The 19165-nt window shown below is 40.3% G+C and overlaps 1 protein-coding gene across 1 annotated transcript in view; it reads left to right on the top strand.

Moving 5' to 3' along the window:
- si (sucrase-isomaltase) overlaps nt 1-19165 on the top strand; it is a 207217-nt gene that overhangs the window by 48153 nt on the left and 139899 nt on the right. Inside the window, exons 15-23 of the mRNA XM_068042180.1 lie at nt 1815-1932; nt 4652-4823; nt 5068-5184; nt 5373-5527; nt 9714-9798; nt 11063-11119; nt 12819-12943; nt 13064-13152; nt 13612-13661. Coding sequence (XP_067898281.1) covers nt 1815-1932; nt 4652-4823; nt 5068-5184; nt 5373-5527; nt 9714-9798; nt 11063-11119; nt 12819-12943; nt 13064-13152; nt 13612-13661 — 968 coding nt within the window. The remainder of the gene's footprint in view (nt 1-1814; nt 1933-4651; nt 4824-5067; nt 5185-5372; nt 5528-9713; nt 9799-11062; nt 11120-12818; nt 12944-13063; nt 13153-13611; nt 13662-19165) is intronic.

Below are 19165 nucleotides of genomic sequence, written 5' to 3'. Positions count from 1 at the left end.
TCTGTCTTCAGGTCTCCATACTCACATCCTTCAGCCAGTCTGTACAAGTCGTTAATGAAAGCATCCACCAATTCACCTGCTTTCTGGACCCTTCTATTAAACTTGGCCCTTTCTAAGATTTTATTGCTTCTTAGATTACTTATCAAAGGCTTGTAAAATGTCATTAAACTTATTGGAGGCCTCATTGATGCCCTGCCTTGCAATCATATCATCAGCTATTGCACCTATTGACTACAGCAAAGTGTTTACTCATTCAGCTTCAGACTTGCTGTACAGCTAGGAAGCTATTCTGTATCTTAAAAATCTTCTCCTCTTCAGAGACCAATTCTGAATCTGGTTAGGTCCTTCCAAATTCTCAAACCTTTCTGGCATTGTATATTTTGGATCCATATCCTTCCTAAACTCCATAGGTTGTTTTCTTTCTTTTATAAATTTTCATTCTCACAATAGAAGTATTCCCATGTTTTTCGGAGATTTCCTGCTCTTTTCGGAGGTTATCCATGCTTTTCAAAGGTTTCCCGCACCTCGCCTTTGCAGAATCCTGGAGGATTCAGCATTTCACTGTTTTGCCTGCCCAGTGCACCATTAGAAAATGTTTCTATCCTTTTCGAAAGCTTGCTCACCCGATTCCTGACCGTCACTCGGTTCTATAACTCGATGCCAGCGATCACTGGATCTGGATTTTTCTCAGACCACCATACTTCTATGGTGCAGCCTGAATGCCTGTCAGGCCAACTCACTAACTCTCCCTGTCTTTTCGTCATTTATGGTACAGCTTTGGAGCTCTTTGCAGACTCTCTATGAGATCTGCAGTCTTTTTGTGCCGCTGTACCGGGTTAGGCTTCTCAAAATCATCTGGGTGTGTTCACTGCTGCAACCATATTGTATATTGTTGCTAGCATTTCAGGTGCTAGGTTGAGCTTGGTTTACAGCGACCTCGGAGTCGTAAATCTAAACAGTAACTCATTTACTATATTTACAAGGACGATCTACACGTTACCTAAGCCTGTCTAACTTCTGCCACTCATGATGCTTCTTGCTTCTCCCAAGCCTATTACACATGTGATTTCTCATGTCATCATCACTGTGGGAGGTGTTACTCTCACTGCCCCCAAAATTAACCCTTTCAGACCCTTCTGCTGCACAGCATGCCATTAAAAGTCTGCTTACCTCTTACATAGTAGTCACTTTCCAGAATCACTCCTTATCCTTTGACTTCTGTAGCGGTAAGAATAAAGTCATTATTTTGGAAATGGTTGAGGAGAACATTGCCTTCAACTATTGGCAACTGGCTTCTTCTTCACACAGGTACAAATACCATTTGAACTTATCCTGCACTTCTCTTTTCTCTTTAGTTATATTGGGCTTTGTAGAACTTTTCTTCCAGATTTGTGTATTTATCTTTTAGTTCAGGGTCTTTGCAGGCATGTCAAAACATTGCTTTTAAGAAGTTGCTGTCTGAACAGGTCAATGTTTTCCTTATAATAATAGGTTTTGTATTGGCTTTTTTCTACCTTGTTTTGCTTGTCAGTTTGGAGCAAATTATGTGGGGAATATTTAATGACTTCTTAGATGGGATTTGTTTTTGAGACCTGAGAGTAAGTGATCTTAATCTACAAGGCAAAACCTTGCTGCATAACAGAATCAAAAAATAAGCTCATGAGATAAAATCCATTGACAATAGAATTTGAACTATCATTCTTTACCTTTTGCCACTACCACTTTAGAGGATACATGTGCCAAAGTTGTATGCACAATCTTTATATGTTTGTTTGTAAATCACTATCCATTTCATATAATATTTTCTTTTGAAGGGATTCTTGATAAATTGATGTACTCTAAGACCGTTTGCATGGATGCTAAACAGACTGAGGGAATGCATTATGATCTTCACAGTCTTTATGGGCACTCAATGATACTTGCTACTGAACAGTAAGTGTTAAATGTAGGAGTATATTTTAATATGTTGAGGTGAGTCATTGTAATGGTGTGAAAGAGTTGGTCAATGATTTTATTGTTCCACTGCATCAAAACCCATACATGTTATCCCAACATGTCCCCTGGAGTTAGAGGCCCAATCCCAATGCTTTTCTGATTGAGATCAAACCTTGGGATGGATTTTTATCTTTCGGCCCAACTGTAAAGCTGGTATTGAGGATCAGCCACTCATTATAGAAACTACCCAAGTCATTTCGACTTAAATCAATTGGATGAAAATCAGATGGTTTATCTAACGGATGGCCAATCCACAACACCAGTTTTATACACAGGCAGCATGTTGAAAATCTGACCCCATGCAAAAACACTTATGCTTGCTAGAAGCTGCATATATTCATATTCAGGGACCTATCCTCTGTAGGCAAAAGAAACATTGCACTTTTTTAAAATTAAACAAAAGCGTGGGGGACAATAGTTCCCTGGTGCATTCTCCACGGCAACGCCTTGACCAATCAGGGTCAACTTGCCAATCAATCAGCATCCTTTTCTCATGCAGTATAAATTTGTTGCTCCCTTTGAAATTTGGCATTCTTGCATATATCCTGATGAGTGCAAGATGAAAAGCTTCAACAGCATGTCTCTTTTTTAGCAATACTCAAGTTCTGTACTACCAAGTGACTAACAATACATTCCATTGAAAAATAAAAATTTCAGCAAGAAAGATTCATCCGCGGCTTACTCAGGAAGTTAAGGATAGTATTAGATTAAAAGAAGAAGTTTATAAAGAAGAGTAGCAAGTCTGAGGATTGAGAGTGTTTTAGAAACCAGCAAAGGGCCATCTAAAGGTTGATAAAAGGGAAAAAATAGAATACAAGAGTAAACTAGCTAGGAATATTAATACAGATTGTAAGAGCTTTTACAAGTATATAAAAAGGAATAGAGTAGCTGAAGTAAATGTTGGTTCCTTGGAAGCAGAGACAGGAGGAATTATTGTGGGAACTGAGGAAGTGGCAGGGACATTGAACGAATATTTCTGTCTGTTTTCACAATAGAAGACACAAGTTGCATACCAGAAATAGAGGGGAGCCTAATGGCTAACAAGAGTGATAAAAAGTATGAGGAAATTAAGATAATTAATATCAGTAGAGAAAAAGTATTGGAGAAACTTAAGGGACTAAAATCCGACAAATCCCTGGGGCCTGATAGTCTACATCCTAGGGTTCTAAAAGAGATAGCTGCAGAGATAGTGGATGCGCTGGCTATGATTTTCCAAAAGTCTATGGATTCTGGAACAGTCCTGGCAGATTGGAAGTTAGCAAATATAACACTGCCGTTCAAGAAAGGAGGGAAAGACAAAACAGGGAACTACAGACCAGTTAGCCTGACATCATTTTTTAGGAAAGTTCTGGAATCTATTATTAAGGAAGTCTTAACAAAATCATGTAAAGTCAACATGGTTTTACAAAAGAAAAACTTTGTTTGATAAATTTAATGGAGTTTTTTAAAGGATGTAACTAGTAGAGTAGATAAAGGGTATCAGTTGATATAGTATACCTGGATTTCCAAAAGGCATTTGATAAGGTGCCACACAAAAGATTAATAGGCAAGATAAGGGTTCATGAAGTTGGAGGTAAACATTAGCATGGATAGAGGATTGGTTAACTGACAGGAAGCAGAGAGTAGGCATAAATGGGACATTTTCAAGTTGGCAGGCTGTGACTAGTGGAGTGCTGCAGAGACCAGTGCTGGGGCCTCAGCTATTTACAATCTATATTAATGACTTAGACAAAGAGACAGATAGTAATGAATCTAAGTTTGCTGATAATAGGTGGAAATGCAAGCTGGGAAGAGGACACAGAGAGGCTGCAAAGAGATATAGACAGGTTAAGTGATGGGCTACAAGTTGACAGATAGAATATAATGTGGGGATGTGTGAGGTTATTCACTTTGGTTGTAAGAATAGAACAGCAGAATATTTTCTTAAAAGCATGAAACTTGCATGGAACACAGAAAGTTAGCATGCAAGTAGAGCAAGCAATTAGGAAAGCAAATGACATGTTGGCCTTTATTGCAAAGGGATTGGAGTACAAGAATAAAGAAATCTTGCTGCAATTGTACAGAGCTTTGGTGAGACCACACCTGGAACACTTTGCGCAGTTTTCGTCTCCATATTTAAGAAAGGATATATTTGCATTGGAGGCAATAAAGAGAATGTTCACTGGATTGATCCCTGGGATGATAGGATTGTCCTATGATGAGAGGCTGAGTAAATTCTCTGGAGTTTAGAAGAATGAATCTGATTGAAACTTACAAAATTCTGAAGGGGCTTGATAAGCACTGAGAAGTTGCCTCACCTGGCTGGGGAATCTAAAACATGGGGCACAGTCTCAGAATAAAGGACGATCATTTAGGGCTGAGATGAGGAGCAATTTCTTCACTCAAAGGGTTGTGAATCTTTGGAATTCTCTACCCCAGAGGCTAGTGGATGCTGCATCATTGAATTTATCTAAGGCTGAGGTAGACAGACAGACAGACTTTGGTCTCTCAGGGAATCAAGAGATATGGGGAACGGGTGGGAAAGTGGAGTTGAAGCCCTAGATCAGCCAAGATCAATGGCAGAGCAGACTCGAGGGGCCGTATGGTCTACTCCTGCTTCTATTTCTTATCTTCTTACCCACATTATAACAAAAATGTATTTTGTTTGACATTGCAGAGTAATTAAACGTGTATTCCATGGTAGACGAAGTCTTATCCTTTCTCGATCAACTTTTGCTGGATCAGGAAAGTACACAGGACACTGGCTGGGAGATAATGCAGCAAATTGGAATGACATCAAGTGGGCAATTCCTGGAATGCTAGAGTTTAATCTCTTTGGTATTCCATATGTAAGTTGATTTAAGATGAGTAAGTGAAGTTGGCAGTAAAAACTAAAAAGAAACATTCATCTAGTTGTCTGTAAGTTTTAATGACATCTTTTCTGAGTAATGACATCTTTTCATGTATTATCAAGATTACAAAATGTCAATCAAAACAAAGATCTGTTTTATCGAGAGCTTAGCTGTTTATAGAAGTTGAACAGCCACAACTGTTTGATGAACTAATGGTCACAATTGCACTTCCTTTTTACAGATTGGAGCAGATATTTGTGGTTTCTTTGATAATTCGACTGAAGAACTTTGTAGAAGATGGATGCAGGTTGGAGCATTTTATCCATTTTCTAGGAACCACAATGCTGAGGGATATGCAGTGAGTTTTCATAAGCTGATAATGAATATTTTATTGCAATAGGAGAAAATGTAGAAATATCTGTATGAAATATATCTATTAATATGAAAAATATCTATTAACTCATTAATCAGTGTGGTGTATTGTTAGATTTCATTTATAATTTTGGCAATAAAATTTTTCTTTATGATACAAATCTTACTTTTTAGCCTCAAGATCCTGCTTTTTATGGTGAAAATTCCCTTTTAGTGAATAGTTCCAAACATTACCTGAATATTCGGTACACATTGCTTCCTTACCTCTACACGCTCTTTCACAAGGCTAATACCTTTGGAGACACTGTAGTTCGACCACTGCTTCATGAGTAAGTACTTTCAAAAATCAATGAATTCTGATGATTATCAAAGTCATATCAACATATTATCAATCCATACTAGTGAAATTAATTCACTGGAGAGACATTGATTTTTATACAGTATAATTATCGATGCAACATATGGTATTCTTTCTGCTTAAACATTTTGAGCTCAAGTGAAAGACTTCTGTTGAAATTAATTAAAGGAGCAAGAAGACAGAAGCTGAAATCCATCTAAATCTAATCATTGTAAATTTGGCCAAATGTGTTACTCATTCGGCTGATTTTCCAGTTGGCCTGATTTTCACACTTACTGTTATATTACACCCATATGATCTGGACCATGTCATCTCCGGATGATATGAGTAAATGGCCAAATCTTCCTCACTGGAAATCACCTCAGGCTTTTATTGCAAGTGTTGCAGCAAGCAGCTTAAGCTGGAATTGTCAGAGATCTGGGAAGAAACTACCTGTCTCGGCTGATAGAAGAAAACCATTGTGCAGTATCAGGGTTTCAGGGTACGGAAAAAAAGTCTTTGGAAAATTTGGGGGCATGGTGTAGTAAAATTGGATCCAAGCATATTAACTGTTCAGGATAAACTTCATTGATTGGACGTGCATGGATGAAATCTACACAGTTTGTCATTAAAACAGGCTTCTTCCACATCTGGGGCTTTCATTAGCATATCCGAAATAGATGGATACGTTGGGCTAGATGTTGTTGTCCCCCTGCGTCGGGTTCTGTGGTGAGGGAGCCTGAAGATGGGTCCAAATGAGGCCCGCCATGGACCTCAACACCAGAAGGGCCTGACCCAATCCTCCAGGTGGTGACGAGGCTCCGTTGCGGCACCCCGCCGCTTGGCAATGGGACCTCAATTAAAATATTCAAAGAAATAAAATGAATGATTTAACATAGACTTACCTGCAATCTGGAGGACCCGCTGTGATCTTTGGCGCAGTGGCCAGCACTCCCAAACCTTCAAATCCCCGTCCGGGGAAAGCCAGCGTGACACTGGTGAGGAGGGGGCAGGAGGTAAGATTTTCAGGGGAGTGGGGGTGGGGAGCGGAACAGGGACAAATGCACATAATGGGATAATGGGTGTAGGAGATGGTGGAAAGGATTGAACTTCAGACTTTGTGCCTTTTTGTGGGGGGCAGGTCAAATGTAAAAGGTAAGAGTTTTGGGCGGGAAAGGGCAAATAGTTAATGTAATCGTTATTGGGGGTTGGGAAACGGGTATAAGAAATTTATTCATTTAATTTGGGGGTATGTATTTAAAATTTAAATTAGGTGGCAGGGCTGGCTGTCCTTTAAAAATGGCGCCAGCGGCTGTGCGCAGGTAGCTGACACCATTGCCGGGGACGAACAGCCTGCCCCCTCCGTGAGATTGGAGGAAGGGGCGGGCTGCCCTGGATATCTAAATGAACCACTGCTCTTGCTATTGCGGCGGCTCTTTGGCATGCGGCCCGCATGTGTGGGCCGCCAGTTTTTGAGTTCGCCACCAAGATCAGCGGTGGGTTCTTAAAATCCAGCCCATTCTCTTTCTCTTATGGTAGTTAGGGATCACAAGCAAAATAAATCGGAGTAGAATCCATCCAGTTGCCCGTGAACAAACCTGATCTTCATTTATTGATTCCTGCTAAGGAGTTGGCAATATCCTGAGACGCTATAGAAAGAGGGTGTTGGAGTTGCCTATCCATTGCTTTGACAAATGCTAGCTGATGTTTATCTGAGTTCTGCCTCACAACACTCTATAATGTGTTCTCGATCTCCACTCCAGCCCTTACTCAATTCATCGCTTCCATGAGATTCGCCACTTTCTTCTCATCTACTCCATCCGAACTCAGCTCTTCACCACTTAATTATTATTCCTTGGTCCAATGCTAATATCATCAACTGCTTCTACTCTTCAAGCATTGCTTTCCCCACTTTCAAAACTGCTATAATAATCCAGCTCCTTAAATAACCTGCCCATTTCCTTCATCCTTTCCAAACACCACCTCCTCTCCATTGTGGAATAAATCATTGGCACCCAACTGTGCCCATGCCCTGTTTAATTCCTTGTAATCCAGCTTCCATAATTCGCACAGAATTTGTCAAAGTCACCAACATTCTTTGTGATTACGTGATCCTCGTGCATTAACTTTCACCCTCCTATTCAACATCTCTGCAACCTTTGACGCAGTAGATTACACCATTCTTCTCCATCACTCTTGAATGGGATTCACCTATCTGGGACTCATTTCTACCTGTCGTAATGTCACCGGCACATCTCTGGTAATGGCTTCTCCTCCCATTCATGACAATTACCAGCAATGTTCTCCAAAGTGTCTACCCTTGCCCGTCATACTCCTTTCATGTGCTTTCCTTTCTGACTTACATGGGCACTGATGATAACCATATTTACTTCTCCATCATCAGCCTTGCTTCCATCAATATCATTGTGGTGTTGGGCCTGCCTGGCCAATATCAATTTATGGAGCAGCTATAATGTTTTACAACTCAGCTTCAGCAAAATTGTTCTATTTGTCACTCATTAGCCATTCACCACCTTGGACTCTGATCCTAACCCTCTCTTTGGACGCCTACCTGAGTTCAGTCTTGTGCAACTTAAGTATCTTGTTTGACCCTGAACTGAATTTCAAACTCCACACTGAGTCCGTGCCAAGACTGCCTACTTCCACTTCTGAAATATTTCTCATCTCTCCTTCCACCTCAATCACACTGCCGGTCAAGCTGTCAGCCATGAGTTTTTCACCTCCAAATTCAACTTTTCCAAACACCTCTTCCATCTCATCTAGAATTCACTTCGTTGCCCACATCCTTTTCCACATAAAATTCTGCTTGCCGTTTACTTTGTTACTTTTTCCTCCCCAGTCGCTTCCCACCCCTCAGAGCATTGACTTTAAAATCTCCGTCATCATCTTAAAATCACTTCAGTCTCATTCCTACCTTTGTATCCTCCTCAAATTCCTTTCACTGCCTGCTCTTTCCACACTTCCAATGCTGTTCTAGCTCATGTTCCTCCCCCTTTTCTTTCTACAATAAGTGACAGAGGGCTGAATTTTATCAGCGTGCCGTGTTCTGCCGCATCCCCGGCAATGGTGTCTGGTGCCACTGCACTGGCACCGGTGCCATTTTTAAATGGCTTCAAGCCCTTCAGTGACAGTTATATTTTTAAAGGTCCCAGTCTCCAGGAAATAAAAATAAAGTTTTAATGCAACTTTAAATCCCATCTCCCACCCCCAGTGGGTAATCTATATATAGGTTGCCCTCTCCCCCCAGAAAAAACTTTAATTTATATTCTGTACCTTCCCCCTGAACTTTATTCCCTTTGTCCCTCAACCCCTTCCCACCATTCCCATACCCAATGAAAAAGGTTTTCCATGATTCCGCCCCCCCACCCACCTCCTGCCCTGACAATTTTATTCCTCCTCCCCTCCCCACCAGTGTAGTGTCTTGTCTCAGAACTCCATAGAGAATTCCAAAGGCACGCGAGTTGCGATTGGCAGCCGTAAGATCGGCATGGGATGGCCGCCACCAGCAGGTAAGTTAATTTGAATGTTAATTATCTTCATTTTAATATTGTAATGAAGTCCGGAACTGGACCGAGGCCTCGCTGCCGTCGCTAATATCCGGCTGGGCCTTTTCGGCATTGTGGATCAAGGCGGGCCGCTCCCGCTAGCATTTTACGGGCCTCCCCGCCATGACCCATGGCATCGAGGGGCTGATAAAATTTAGCTCAGAGTTTTCATAAATGTTCCCACACTGTGGAACTCCCTCCTTAAACCCATTCATCCTGCTACTTTGCCCTACATTAAGATCCTCCCTGAAGCCTTTCTCTTTGATAGCACCTTCAGCCATTTCCCACTCCTGCTTGGGTCTGACTGCCCTCCCTGCCAACTGTGAAATGCCTTAAAAGATTTTGCACTACTATAAATACAAGTCATTATTCTTGTTGTTCCACTGATAAAGTAGGATGTGTGCTTTTGACACTAGACTTAAACTAGTTTATTAGGAAATGTATAAGGAGTTTGATTGTGTTTGGTTTGTTTCATACGTGGTGCAGTGTGATTAACTGCTGTTACTGGGGACAAAGTAGTAAATGTTCCATTTCCCAGCAGTTTCATCCACAACAGAAAGACATTCAAGTGCAACTATATCCAAATGTGTAAATTGTTTTATCTTTTGCAAGGTTTCCTTCAGACAATGCAACATGGACCATTGACCGTCAGTTTCTTTGGGGACCTGCTCTTCTTATCACTCCTGTGCTAGATTCTGTACGTTAATTAAACTTCTACCATTTTTTAAAATATGCACAGCTATCAGCAAGCTAATAGCAGCAAAATTTACACTTTTGAGGAGCAGCTAGATGTGGCAAAGGGAGCATGCGTCCTGATCTGACTGCATGAATTAAGATGGAGCAAATGGCCTTATTTATCTGTGATATCTTGTGTCCTAATTTAGTTTAGAGATACAGCACTGAAACAGGCCTTTCGACCCACCGAGTCTGTGCCGACCATCAACCACCCATTTATACTAATCCTACACCAATTCCACATTCCCACCACATCCCCACCTGTCCCTATATTTCCCTACCACCTACCTATACCAGGGGTGGGAGGAAACCGGAGCACCCGGAGGAAACCCACACAGACACAGGGAGAACTTGCAAACTCCACACAGGCAGTACCCAGAATTGAACCCGGGTCGCTGGAGCTGTGAGGCTGCGGTGCTAACCACTGCACCACTGTGCCGCCCTAAAGATTGAACATTTATTACATGAGCATGAATCCATGTCACAGTATAAGAAAGAGAGACTTGCCTTTATTTAGCATCTTTTATAACCTCAGGACATACCAAAGAACTTTACAACCAATGAAGTACTTTTTGAAGTGTAGTCGCTGTTGTAATGTAAGAAACATGACAGCCAATTTGTGCACAGCAAGCTCCCAAACAGCAATGATATAATGATCAGACAATCTGTTTTAGGTTTCATTGAGGGTTGCATGTTGGCCAAGACACAGAGAGAACTCTGCTGCTCTTCTTTGAATCTTGCCATGGAATTTTTTATATCTCCCTGAGAGGGGAGACTCCATTTCACCTCAGAGTTAAAATTTTTGTTGCAAATTGCTCAGTGCGGTATGCCTTGTGAAAAGTTCTAGTTTCAGACTTTAAATATCACGCAGATAGCAGCATATTTTCTCATTTACTTTTTTGACTATCAGTTTAATGTCTCATCTGCAAAATGGCATCTCCAACTGAACAGCAATTTCTCAGTACTGCACTGAAGTGTCAGACTTGTACGCTCAAGTCTCTAGAGTGGGTATTGACCCTCATCCTTGCATCTCAGAGGTGAGGGTTATGAGCCATGGCTGACAATAGTGCTACATTATGGCACACCAGAAGCCTGATGCCAACTGGATGCCTGTCAACCCAAAAAGAAAATAATGTCTTTCCTGTTTCGTTTTGCAATTATAAACTATTTTAATACTTGTTTTAAAATTTATATCAATGCTTCTTACATACTTTTCTTTATTTCAGAATACGGAAAATGTCAATGCCTATGTGCCTGATGCAGTTTGGTATGACTACGAAACAGTAAATATCATTTTGATCTAATTTTGAAGTAATAAATTCTTATTCCACAGTTGAACACTACTGCAGTGGAATAGCTCACACAGGGAACACAGCCCAATAAATCACAGTTCAACTGTGTCAGATTGTCCACCTATTTAAGTTAATGGATATCAAATCAGACACTATAGGCCCTAGTGTTTCCTGCTAGGAGCTCCCAAAAAGGAATCAGTGCTGTCATTTTCGGGAAGTAAAAGCTTCCCTTAACCATTTATTAAATCACAAGGACTTAATACAAATTAAGTTTACTTAATACTGGAAATTAGATATTTAATGAAAATTATAATAGTTGCTGCAAGAGAAGGCTGAGAATTTTCATCTTTGTCTCCAACATTAGTTCTGCTGCCTCCACAATAGCTTCTTTTCCTGAAGAGAATGGTGAGGTCTAATCAAATTAGCTGAGAGGAAATAAGTCGGCTATATTTGCCTGCAAACATTTTCTCTCCTCCAGCACAAAATTGTCTATCACAACAATAAATTATATCTAGCAACTCGACTGACAGCCCATCACATTTACCCAATAATAGGTTGCTAAATTTTAACTTTAGTCAAGGGTAGAATTCAAACTTGTGCCTTTTCAAAGGGTGCCGAATGCTTTATAACTGAATCTAATATTCTTGTACTCATTTTTCTTAAATTTGTTTTTGACAAAGCTATGTAGATATGTATAACAGTTTGAATTAAGATATGTCTATTGATAACAAAATACGTCTATTCTTTCAGGTCACAATGACCAATCCTGATAATAGAATAGTATTTACATACGGCTTTTGGGCTTGATTTTTGCGGCGAGCTTCAAATCGTGTGCGGCGCATGCATGGAATGTGCGCCAGAGTGCTGCCACGACATTTCATGTGGTGGCTTATTAACATGGTGGGGGCGGACTGCCCATCCCCGATGATGCAGAGGGGTGGGTGCTTCGACCGCAGCAATGGTGTCCGGCGGCACCGCGCAGGCGCTAGCGCCAATTTTAAAGGACTTCAAGCCCTTCAGTCATATTTACATAATTAAAGGCACAGGTTTGTGAAACAATAATGAAAAAAATTTAGTCACACTTGCAATCCCCTCTCCCACCACCCCCCATGAATAATCACTTCATTATTTTTCACGTCCCCCTAAAAAATGTAAATTCTCGATCCTGACCTTTACCCCCTCAACTTTCTGTACTTTGACATTCAAGACCTTCCCACCATCCCCTCAGCCAATCGCGTTCATTTTTGCCTCTGTCCCCCATCCCGCCCTGAAAAATTCACTGCTGTCCCCTCCCCACCAGTGTTCCACCTCGGATCTCCGTTCGGAGATCCGAAGGTACGGGATTTCGGGCCACCGGCCGGAATATTGTCGTGGGATGGCCGTCGCCGCAAGGTAAGTCATTATTATGCAATTATAATTTATTTGAATATGTTAATGACTTTTTTTGCCGAGCACGGCGGGGCCACCCCGAGGCCTTGCTGCCACCGGTAAAATGGGGCGGGGCCTTCCCGGAGTCAAGGCCTGTGGCGGGCCTCTCCCGGTAGTATTTTCCTGGCCCTCTCGCCATGACCCCCCCATGTCGGGGGGCTTATGTGCCTCACTCACTTCTCCCAGTGCTGTGCATGCTAATTAATGAATAATAAATATGCAGTACGGATATATTCTGAAAAAGCTGTTTTTGTTAAATTAGGGTGCTGCCATATCATTTCGAAAGCAGTTTGCGAATATGTATGTACCAAAAGAAAAACTGGGACTTCATGTCAGAGGTGGATTTATCTTCCCAACACAGCGACCAGCCAATACTACTTTTTATAGGTAACTGCAACCTGACTTATGCTTAGCTTTCCTGAAGTTTAATACACTTGTATTAAAATATCATAGATAATAAAGGTGCCATTGAATTACATCAAATAAATATTTTATCCTTATATATAGTCGGAAGAACCCCCTCGGTCTCCTCATTGCCCTTGATGAGCAAGGAAAGGCTAGTGGAGAGTTATTCTGGGATGATGGAGAGTCCAAAGGTATTTCACAAAACATTAATGTACTATAATCCACAGTGTGCAGCTGCTTTGAATACCGGAGATCCATAAACATCTTCTTTCTGCAATTTAGATCAGATAAATAACTTTCCTCAGAATATATATTTGCTATAAAAGATGACGGCACTGCTTCCAATTGTCTCTCTGATAAGCTGCTGTTCAGGACCAGTTCTACATATATTGTCCGAGCCCAGTGGCTTATTTCTCAACTCAGACTGTCAGTTCAAAAGAAGTATTAAATCCGTTTAGCCATGGCTGGTAAGCTATTTGAACATGGATATTCAAGCAGTTATATTACCTTTAGTACTGACCTATTGTTGTTCTTCATTCTCAGTCCTGACTGCTTTTAAATATGTTGTTTAATAATATGCCACCTCTATCACTGATGTTTCTGATGCACTGTGTTGCTGAATAGTAAATTGTGCTGATTTTACCTTTCAGATACTTTCCAAAATGAAGCTTACATTGCTTATCAGTTTACAGTTGCAGAGGTTAGCCTTTTCAAATTGATTCAGTTCTAATTTCGAATTGTTATTCTGTTACAAAATTTACTGCTCAATTTGTACATGGAACACATTTCTTGGATTGTTGGCTGAGTTTTTCTTTTTACAGAGATAGCTATGTAATACTTTAAACTGAATAAGTGTTACTCTTTGTCAGGAGGAATTGTTTCCGGAAGAGTCTGTGAAAGTATTGAGATATGTTCATTCTCCATCCTATGGAAATTCTAAAATATGACAGCATCCAAAGCACATACTCAAGTGTCAAAATTCATCCATCCTCATTCATTCATCCTTTAACCAGAATCATTAGAGAATGTGTTATTCCATTTAAAATAAGCCGATGAATTCCTTATTAAAATAATGAAGAAAATAATTTAAATAGGAAAATCAGCATTTGCATGATAACAGTGCCAACAGTAATTTCCAGGATCAGATTTTGCATTTGACTGTGCTGTACTTTATTTTGGAATGTTTAATGCTGATGTTACATGCCCATCAGGCAACTATCAACCAAATACGCCACCAAGAAACCCTAGCATTGCTAAAGTCAATGGGATGGTCAAAGAGAAAACCCTCCAGTGGCTGAAGTCATACCTTATGCAAAAGGAAATAGTGTGGTTATCAGATACCAGTCATTACAGCCCCAGGACATAACTCCAGGAATTCCTGAGGAAATTGTTCTCAGCCCAACCATTTTTATCTTTTTTTTGTCAATTACTTCTCCTCTGTTGTAAGGGGCTATTACTATATTGAGAGTCATAAAGTCATATATGGCATAGAGGCCATTCAGCCCATCAAGTTCATGTCGGCTCACGGTGGAGCAATTCAATCAGTATAACCAATAGCAGGAAAGAAATCAAGGATGAACCTTTCAGGCAATTATGAGAAGTTTGCATGAATAATTGAGTTGTAATACTAGGGAATTTTAAGCATTCTAAGACAAAACTTGTGATCAAAATAGATAAGGACTCTTAGAATGTGTCTAAAGACTGTTTCCTTCATCAATATATTGCATCTTTAACAAAAAGGGATGTAGTATTAGATCTGCTGCCAAACAATGAAGCAGAACAAATAAATTACTGTAAGGTTGGAGAACTCTTAGGTAATAATCACAATAACTTTAGAAGGTTCACATAGAAAATAGGTGAAGAAAAAGGAAAGTCAAATAAAAAGAGTACAGTATAAAGTGCTGGACTAGAAAGGATCTTATTTCAGTGACATGAAAAGGGACAAGCCCAGATTTAATCCAGGCACAACCTGAAGCCTTTGGCAGGTGTGAGTGTGGCATGGTTTTCAATTGTACATTGCATCTCAACCGTGTATCCTGTTCTAGTGTAGATATGCAGTCAAGATGCAACAGAAGAGCTGTATGCTGGTGTGAGAGTTTGGCACTGGTCAGCCGCAAACACGCTATAAGTTGACAGGCTGCATTTTATGACATGTACCAGTTATCTGATGCATAGTACTGTTGGCTAGTCTTATCTTGCTGGTTTCATTAATCACTGTGTCGTAGAATCATAGAGATTTACAGCACAGAAGGAGGGCACTCAGCCTGTCATGTTTGTGCTGGTTTTTTGAAAGGGCAATCTTACATAGTCCCACACCCCACTTTATCTGTAACCCTGTAAGTTTCTCATCCTCAAGTGCCTGTCCAACCCTCTTTTAAAGTTATTATTTTCAGGTACAGCATTCCAGATCCCAACAAATCTCTCAGTGAAAATATTTGTCCTTATTCCCTTTTAGAACTTTTACCAATGATTTTAAATCTACGACCTTTGGTTATTGACCCATCTCAAAAGGGAACAATTTTTCTCTATTAAAACCTCCCATCATTGAAAACCTCTATTAAGTTACCTCTTAATATTCTCTGTTCCAAGAAGAATATCCTAACTTTTCCAACCATTGCTCATAACTGAAGTTCTTCATCCGCAGTAACATCATGGAAAACCTCCTCTGAACCTTTTCTAAGGCTATTGCATCTTTCATTAAATTTGGTGCCCAGAACTGTCCACAAAACTCCAGTTGAGGCCTAACAGTGATTTATGAAATTCAACATGATCTCTGCTTTTATATTCTATTCCTCTATATATAACCTCAAATAACCCACATGCTTATTTAACCACCTTATTAACTTCTCGAGCACCTTTAAGGATTTGTGTATATGGATACCAAGGAATCTCTGCTTATCTACCCTTTTCAAAATTGTGCGATTTATAGGATACTCTCTTTTCATATTAGTCCTCCCAAAGTCTATCACTTCACACTTCTCCATATTGAATTCCATCTGCCATGCTTCTACCCATTTCACCATTCTGTCGATGTCACCTTAAGTGTACAACTATCCTCATCGCTATCGACTACGTTGCCAAGTTTTGTATAATCTGCAAGCTTTATAATCCTGCTCTCTGTACCCAAGTCTAGGTTGTTTAGAAAAATTGAAAAGAATAATGGACCCAAAACGGACCCTTGGGTAACACAACTGCAAACCACCTCTGAGTCTGAGAAACATCCATTCACCACCACCATTTTCTTTTTGTCCCTGAGCCAATTCTCTATCCATACTATGTCTTTCCCCTATCTATGCAATTTTTTCTTGTATCTGTTCTCAGATTCAACAAGTATTTTTGACAGCATACATTCTCACTGCCACCTTCTAGGCATGGTGCATTGTCATGTTGTGTGAAGGATGCTCTGAAGAGTTAAGTAGAGCAACTCTTCACACCTGACCACCAACTCTGATCATGCTTCCTTGTTATGCTGTCTATCCTGTCAAACCTCAACTGACATTTGTTCTCTCCATACAGCCTTTACAAAATTTGAAAACTTGGGTGATTGATTTTTCAACCTTTAAAAAAGCTCCAACATTTTTATTCCCATATATAACATCACTTAACTTTAAGTGGCAGCATATTTTCATATTGGACAGCAGCTGCACACTTTCAATTCTGAAGTTTCCCCTCATTAAGCTCCCCAAGTAAGGCTCAAGCGATACAGGTAGCCAGTTTAAATAATAATAGTGATCTGTCCTTATCACATCCACCAAGACTTCCTCATCGCTCTGGTGTTGTGGAATTTGGGTCCTCACTGTTGTCATGTCATCTTTCCTCTGGCATCACTGAATTGGACCCAAAAGAAACTAGTACAAGCTGTAACAAAAAAAAAACATAGCTTAAGTATCAAACTTTCTTTTAAGACTCAAATTAGCTGAATGCCCCTCATTTTAAATGGGTGATGAATGATGCCATCTCATTTCTGTCCTAATAATATGGAGAGGATTTACTTGTTTCTGCCCCAATACTTATTGGATTGCTTGGAGGCAATAATTGGAGGAAAATTTGGATAAAAAATTGGATTGGCACCCTTATTTGTATGTATTTTGGGCTAAATTTACTGTCAAAGTAACTGTGAGGATAATGGCGCTCACTATTATTTATGTGCAAATGACACAGCAACTTCAGGCAAGGAACAGATGCAAATATTAAATGCAAATATTGAAAAGTTGCTGTCTGAGTTGTGTCACTCCTCCATTAGCTTTGCTAAAATGGCATCTTGCAATAGATTCGAACCAAACTTGTCACAGACAATGGAGGTTTGTCAATTCTAAGTATCCCTTTAAAAGGATGATAGGTATTAATTACTGCCAACCAACCTCTCTGGCACTGAAAATTAACTATTACAAATATGGAGACTCATTCCTTCAGGTATTGTTGGAGATTTTAAAAGCGTAAGATCTTATTTTTTTCCTTTCCATTTCTCTTTTGTCTCTCTCTTAATCCAATCTTTCTTTGTCCCCTCTTTATTTTGCCTTAGGTACCTGATTTGACATTCAATTTACCTTCTCGAATTTAAATTCCCGTCTCAGTCCTTGCATTGTTCATTTCACAATCCTTCAATGTGATTGGTCAAGGATATGGTTAGAAATGTATAAAAGGCTAGTTAGGCCACAGTTAGAGTACTGCGTACAGTTCTGGTCACTGTATTATAATTCTGGTCACTGTATTACAGGAAGGATGTGATTGCACTAGAGAAAGTGCACAGGAAATTTATGAAGATGTTGCCGGTAATGGAGGATTTTAGCTATAAGAAAAGATTGGATAGGCTGTTTTTTTTTGGAACAGTGAAGACTGAGAAGAAATTTGCTTGAGCTGTACAAAATTATGAGGAGCCTAGATAGAGTCAATAAGAAGGATCTATTTCCATTAGCAGAAATGTCAATAACCAGAGGACATAAATTTAAAGTAATTGGCAGGAAGATTAGAGGGGAATTGAGGAGAAACTTTTTCACCTAGATGGTGGTAAGTGTCTGAAACTCATTGGCTGAAAGAGAGCTAGAGGCAGAAACACTCAATGCACTTAAAAAATACTTGGATATGCACTTGAAGTGTTGTAACCCAAGGCTACAAACCATGATCTACAAAGTGGGACTAGCCTGTATAGCTCTTTTTTGACTAGCACAGATACAATGGGCTGAATGGCCTCCTTCTGTTTTGTAAATTTTCTATGTTTCTATGCACTGTTCACTCAGGTCCCAGATGTTGTGTTTCCCTCACTGTACCTTGATCAGCTTGCACTTTCAGGAACTTGCCACACAAAAATCCTGCAACATTCAAGGGCAAGTCTTACTAATGGCACATACCATTAGATGCCCTGCTACAGCAAAATCTGGACCATTATAGTGAGGCAACCTGATTTAAGTGTTTTTTGACCTCTCAATGGTTGCCCCTTGATTGCTCTTTCAGTAGATAGCAAGCTCACTGCTTTGGACAAACAGTTTATGCGCAAGGCCTAGACACCTCATAATGGACCAATATGGACCTTATTGGCACAATTAGGGCTGGATTTTGGAATATTTCTTGTTCCTTTGCTATGCAAACTATTGTAAGATTCACAGGACTCCAAACAATACAAAGAAAATGTGGGTTTTTAGTATAATTAAACTAGAACATATATATACATATAGCTAGGGGCGGCACGGTGGCGCAGTGGTTAGCACCGCAGCCTCACAGCTCCAGGGACCCGGGTTCGATTCTGGATACTGCCTGTGCGGAGTTTGCAAGTTCTCCCTGTGTCTGCGTGGGTTTCCTCCGGGTGCTCCGGTTTCCTCCCACATGCCAAAGACTTGCAGGTTGATAGGTTAATTGGCCATTATAAATTGCCCCCTAGTATAGGTAGGTGGTAGGGAAATATATAGGGACAGGTGGGGATGTGATAGGAATGTGGGATTAGTGTAGGATTAGTATAAATGGGTGGTTGATGGTCGGCACAGACTCGGTGGGCCGAAGGGCCTGTTTCAGTGCTGTATCTCTAAACTATTGCATGAGCCACATCTAAACATAGCTCACTCTGTCAGACTACACCCACAACTCCCTGGCCATGTGTGGCATGACGTCACTTCCTCCAGTAACCTTCACTTATAGCACTTACGGTCATCCCACAAGAGACTTTATCTGGCTGGCAGGAATGAGAGTGGAGGTGTGGTGCTGAAAAAATAG

The sequence above is a fragment of the Heterodontus francisci genome, chromosome 11, assembly GCF_036365525.1.
Source record: "Heterodontus francisci isolate sHetFra1 chromosome 11, sHetFra1.hap1, whole genome shotgun sequence".
Taxonomy (NCBI): domain Eukaryota; kingdom Metazoa; phylum Chordata; class Chondrichthyes; order Heterodontiformes; family Heterodontidae; genus Heterodontus; species Heterodontus francisci.
This window is presented reverse-complemented; position numbering and strand designations above follow the sequence as displayed.